The sequence below is a fragment of the Caenorhabditis remanei genome, chromosome I (genome assembly GCF_010183535.1).
Source record: "Caenorhabditis remanei strain PX506 chromosome I, whole genome shotgun sequence".
NCBI lineage: Eukaryota > Metazoa > Nematoda > Chromadorea > Rhabditida > Rhabditidae > Caenorhabditis > Caenorhabditis remanei.
In genome coordinates this window covers 12,998,455-13,004,407 of record NC_071328.1, presented here as the reverse complement: position 1 = coordinate 13,004,407, position 5,953 = coordinate 12,998,455, and the positions used below count along the sequence as shown (strand labels likewise).

The 5,953-nt window shown below is 39.2% G+C and overlaps 1 protein-coding gene across 1 annotated transcript; it reads left to right on the top strand.

Moving 5' to 3' along the window:
* Nucleotides 1-233: 233 nt before the first annotated feature.
* Nucleotides 234-5,003, top strand: GCK72_002908 (uncharacterized protein; the record flags this gene model as incomplete). Its single annotated transcript, XM_053723684.1, has 5 exons — nt 234-465; nt 843-975; nt 1,690-1,773; nt 4,447-4,600; nt 4,854-5,003. 5 exons carry the CDS (start codon nt 234-236, stop codon nt 5,001-5,003), a joined length of 753 nt encoding a protein of 250 aa, XP_053592329.1.
* Nucleotides 5,004-5,953: the final 950 nt, after the last annotated feature.

Sequence of the window (5,953 nt, the reverse complement as noted above, 5' to 3'; positions counted from 1 at the left end):
GAGCCATGTTTTTCTATGTATTTTTTGGGACGTTCGAGTTTTTAAAGGACCTCTAAACTGGAATCTAATCTTACTTTTTATTCCGCCTTCCACCTTTTGGCATTTTTTTTTCAATCCGCTTTTTTCCGCCTCCGTTTTTCTCTTTCCGTCCAAAAATATACCTTATTCTGCTCAATTCTGATCTTAACCCGAACTATCCAATGCTCCCAAATTTCCAGAAAGAAACCCCAAAAATGTCGACGGCCACCCGGACACCATCGCCGTCCTCGCTGTCAGCGTGCGGACCGTCGTCATCCTCCAGTCACCCCAATGCCAACCAATCCTCACCCAAATCGAAGACATCGGTGACGTCGTCGACGAAAAGTGATTCGGACCCTCCGGTGCCACCACCCGAACACAAACCATCCTCTTCTTTCTCAATTGGGCGCATCTTTTTTAGGAACAGCAGTAGCAGTACGAAAAGAGGTAACTTTTTTATTTGGAGAGGTACTAGCTTCAAAATTTGTGGAAATAGAAATCAAGATATTTTCTAGATGTTGTGTAAAAATCAGCTTTCTAGAATCACTGGGCGCCGAAATACAGCTGAGAGACGAGAGAGAAGAGAGCGCAGACAGCTAGAGTGTCTCGTCGTCTGCGCTCTGGCTTTCTCTAGCTGCTATTCGCTCGGCACAGTTCTTACAACTGCGCTCCATCGAAATGCTCCTGAGAAATGTCTCTTTTTCTCTGGGTCTCTCAATTTCGCACACAATTTTCTACGGTTTCGGTAGAGCGCGATTGTAAGAAGCGTGCCGTGCTAATATTGCCGAATCGCCGATTTTCTCAAAGATTTTTTTAATTTTCAGACTCTGTCGACTCGGGCAAAGATGACGAAACGGGACGATCACCTGCCACAAGTAGACCTGGCTCGCCGAATCCAGGAGGAGACAAATCACCACAAATGTCTACTACAAGACGATTGGCTGGGTTCGCTAGCAGGTAAGAGAAACACAAATAAAAGAAATGAGAGACGCAGAGAAACAAGAATGTCTGATTCCTTGCGATCTATCTCTCTCTCTCTCATTCTTAAATGGTAATCTTCATAGCTAAAAACCCTCCAATGCTACAAAAAAGTTGTCAACTACAAAAATGATCTACATACAATTTCACACATTTTTGTAGTTGACAACTTTTTGATAGCTTCTCCCACTTTTGAGATATACGGCTTCAAAGAACAGAGGGCGAAAGAGCATGCGAAACGAGGAGAGACTCTCGCTTCTCTGCGTCTCACCTCTCTCTTCTCTCTCGTCTCCATGATTACCTTCTTTGAAAGCTCGTATCTCAAAAGTGGGCGGAGTTATCAAAAACCTTTCAACTGCAAAAATGTAGTTTAAGACTTGCCTGATATAGCTAGTATAATTTTGAAACAAATTCTCTAAATCTCAGCGTTGTTATAGGCTTCTAAAGTAAATGAATTTTTGAAAAATTTGAGAAAATAAGTTTTTCAAGACGCGTATCTCAACACCTTGCGTAACTACAAAAAAGTTGTTAATTACAAAAATAATGTACATAAAATTTTACACTTTTTTGTAGTTGACAACTTTTTGATAGCTCTACAAACTTGTGAGATGTATATCTTTGAAATGTGTGCTCAGGTTTCAGTCCATGTTAAGATACAAGCCACGCCCCCTCCATCTAAATCACAATTTTCAGATCGATTCGAAAAAGTCAATGGCGTCTCTTTAAACATCGCACATTCTTCGGCTCCCAGAGGAGTAGTATGAAGAAAAATCAATTGTAAGTCGTTGCTCAGTTCTCTCTCCGTTTGATTAGAGTCTTGTGATAGACATGACGCACCTAGACACCCAACTACAATCCAGAATCTCCTCCCCCTCTTTCATTCTTATTTTGCCTTGTTCACTTCTGTTTTTTTACTTTCACTCACTCCTTTTTCTTATTCTTCTTCCCATTCAGATTCCTTTGATTTTTGAAGGAAAATGAAAAGAGCAACCCTCTTGAACTCTCTTTCCCTATTTCCACAAATATCCCATTTCACACTTTGATTCATTTCTGATTTTTGGATTCGGGACGGATGAATCTGAATACTTTTTCCTCATTAGGGCACCACACAAGGTCATATTCATCCCATACGAATTCAAATTGTTTTCCCGCGAAACCGCAAGTCTGGAGAAGCGCGTTTGCAGGCCACTTGGCAATCTGCCAATTGAGTCGCCGCTCAGCCAAATTGCGTTCTTATAACGTGGACTAACGATAGTGAGTTATATTTTTTCGAATGATGCTCACTTTTTTCTATTGGTCTTACAGCTTTCGATTAAACTTCGTACAAAAAAATCGAATGCACTTAAAAGGAAAAAATATCAATTTTCACCACACAAAAAATTTTTTGGATCATTTTTTTGGAATTTCGCGCTAATTTTACTGGACCCTATCTCGATTCTCTTGAAGTAGTCCTGAAACGTACAAAAAGCGGGTACCACTTTTAAAAAAAACTGAAAAAAAAGTCTGTGAGATAAAATGTCTCGAAATTCAGAACTTAATGTTTTCCATAATTTTTCTTGCGAAATCTCCCATTTCTCTTCTTTATCCTCCAAAAACCCAAGAAATTCAATGCTTTTCCGTAGCAGGTTCCTTGTTGTTTCCCTCTTCCAATCACTTTAAAACTGAAATTGAAAACGGAACAAAGGGAAACAAAAACCAGTTAGGAAAGAACAAATAAACAGATGGAAGATTTGAGACATTTTTTTGGGCAGGATTGTTTTACTGGTTTTACAGTTATGAAAGCTGGTGCGCCTTGGGCGCTTTTATGGAGCTACAGTACTGCCTATCAACTTTGGTTATTTTTAGAGAAAAGTGACTAAGTTTGATAGAATTTTGACTTGATTGCCCGACGAATTTTATTTAGTATGTGTTGGACAGAGCAAGAATAGCACATAATTTTTGACACTATCTTGAAAGTTACAGGTTGTCAAAGTGAAAAGCTCCAAAATTTTGCGAATATGTACTGAAATTCGTCGGTTTTAGGGAGAAATGGATTTGATGACCTGTAACTTTCATGGCAGTGATGAATGATCGTACAAAAAAAACGGTCAACTACAAAAATCATGTTATATTTTTGCTCTGTTCAACCCATACGAAATTGAATTTATCGGACAATCAGGTGACGCCGAAATACACTGTCAAAGTTGGTTATTTTCCACTGAAAACAGCCATAGAGCGGTAATGTACTGTGAAAAAAATAAAGTTTCGACAAGGATTTGCAAAAAAAAATTCGCGGGGCTGGAATACGCAAGCGCATAAAGTTGTGGGCGGAGCTTAAACTGCAAGCTTAAATAAGCGGCGCGGTTCTAATTCCAGTTGTTTTTTCCAAATTAAGAACCGCGCCGCTTGCAGTTTAAGCTCCGCCCACAACTTTATGCGCTTGTGTGTTCCAGCCCGCGAATTTTTTTTAATCCTTGCCGAAACTTTATTTTTTTCACAGTACAGTACTGGTCATAAAGAATGCGAAACTTGCAGTTTTTAGTTGAAAATGGTTAACTTTGTGACTATGAAACGGTCTTCCTGATAGTCTCACAATATTGATTTTTGATGGAGTGTATAGATCACAAATAGAGCTTCATTTTTGTAGTTGACAACTTTTTTGTACGAGTACTCCCTAGCAAGTTATCAATCGTCAATGTTAATTGCTCGAAAATCTCCTCTTTCAGCACTGAAAAAGTGCAAAAATAGCAAGGAATTACTTTGCGGATTGATAACTTCTTAGGATGTGCCCGTACAAAAAAGTTGTCAACTACAAAAATGAAGCTCTATTTGTGATCTATACACTCCATAAAAAATCAATATTGTGAGACTATCAGGGAGGCCATCTCACAGTCACAAAGTTGATCATTTTCAACTAAAAACTGCAAGTTTTGCATTCTTTATGGCCAGTACTGTAGCTAGACCATCTGATTTCTCTATGTCTTCTCTACCAGCCGTTCCAAAAAATAGGTCATCTGAATCTCACTAGACACGTGCTGTTGTCCAACCCTCCCGCCCCCACCACCACAGATACCAGACACCTTTCATCGAATAATTCATCAGATCCATATACTCCTCCCACCCTACTGGACTCACTCCCCAAAAACTTACTACTTCTCCTCTTCCTTTTTTTATGTCATGCAAATTCATTTCTCTCCTTCTCTCTCTCTCTCTCTCACTTGTCATTGCGTGTCTCCCTATTTTTGCTGTTTTTTTTTGTCAGAGAGAGCCTGAAATTTCCTTTTTTTTTCGTATTGTTCTCTCCTTCCTCCTTCATCTGTCTCCCCCTCTTCCAGAATGTGTATGTCACCACATACCACGTAACAATAATAGCGTCTATACAACTACACGCGACCCGGCTGAAAATATGTATGCTTGCTCCATATTTTTTCAGCCTGAAAAGAGAAACCAGATGACCTTGTTTTTTTGCAGACAACTACCCCGCCTAACTCTTCGACACCCATCAATCGATAGTTCTGCGATGCCTTTACAGTTGGATGTGGAGGAGAATCCGATTGGAGAAGCTGATGAGTTCTTGCAGATAAGGAGGAGTACGCAGAGGAGATGGACTGACTCCGATACCACGGTTCGTGTCGATTTTTACGAAAATATTGGGAATTGGTTCTGAGAGAACATCTTTATGTAATTGAACAGTATCCATCAGCTTAAATTTTTTAAACTTTAAAAAACAGGTTGGGTTTTGGTCAGTGTAGTTTGTCAGTGTAGTTTGTCATTGTAGTTTGTCAGTGTAATTTTCAAATTTTTCATATATTTTCCAGTATATTCCTCTGAAACCTACGAAAAAAAACCTCTGAAACCTACAAAAATCAGTCTTAAAGGAGGTGAGAACTCAAAAAAAAAAGTTGGCTCAAAATTCGGTAAGTGATTGCTCTGTGGGACCCGAACACGTGACCGAACGCGCATGGGTACAAAACCGCAACCGGCTGAGCTACACGGCCGAGAACGCAGCCGCCCACTCGGGGCTGTGATAAATGTGGGTGCTTCTCAATCACAATTTCGATCACAATTTTTTTGCGTTCTCACCTCCTTTAAGAAATAGAAAATTTTCGAAAAAAAAGTTTGAAGTTTTTCAGTACTGAGCATCTATGTCGACCGGGTTGCGGGACGGGCCGGGCCAATTTTTATTGTACGACCCAATCTCAGCACGGATCGCGCCTAAGGCGCGCCAGACGTTCTGCATTTTCGAAATATAGTACCGATACTTTTGATTTAATAAGATTTTAAACATTTTTTGTAAGATGTTTGATCATAATTTGTTTGCTTGGTTTTCGAAAAAAAATCTGAGTCACTTAGTATTTTGATCTGATTTTCTGTCAATATGTTGATTGATTCCTGATGATTTTACTGTTCAAAAATCAAAAAGAAAAATCTTTCAAATCTCCATCATCGTTCAATATTCAGATTTTTAATTTTCTTTCGTACCATATCTGACTAGGAGAGGTCATATTGAAAAGTTTTCAACTACAAAAATAGTATACATGAAATTTCTTATGCTTTCTTAGTGAGCGTCTTTTTAATTGCTTTCTTGGCTTTTGAGATATTACGGTCTTAGCTATAAAAGGCCCGGTCCGTTGGAAGTCTAAATTAACAATCTTTGAATAAAACGTTTTCTAGTTTCTCAAATTCTCAAAACTCTTCCAACACCAAAAAACTCCCCTTAAGTTTTTCTCATAATTTCAAAAACCAGGGAGCTATCACATAAAAACTAATAGAATCATCATATGCTCCTCGTTCCTCCAGTTCTTCCAAATGTTTACCCATCTTCTTCATTTCTTCCTCATCTTCTTCTTCTTCTTCAGGCGTCCCTGTTGTGGTGGAAGGGGGACGGAGGGACGGACGAGAAGGCGGATAGCACAGATTAGATTAGTGAACAACACAACATATATCTGTGTGTCTATTTTTGGTCCCTACTTTCCCT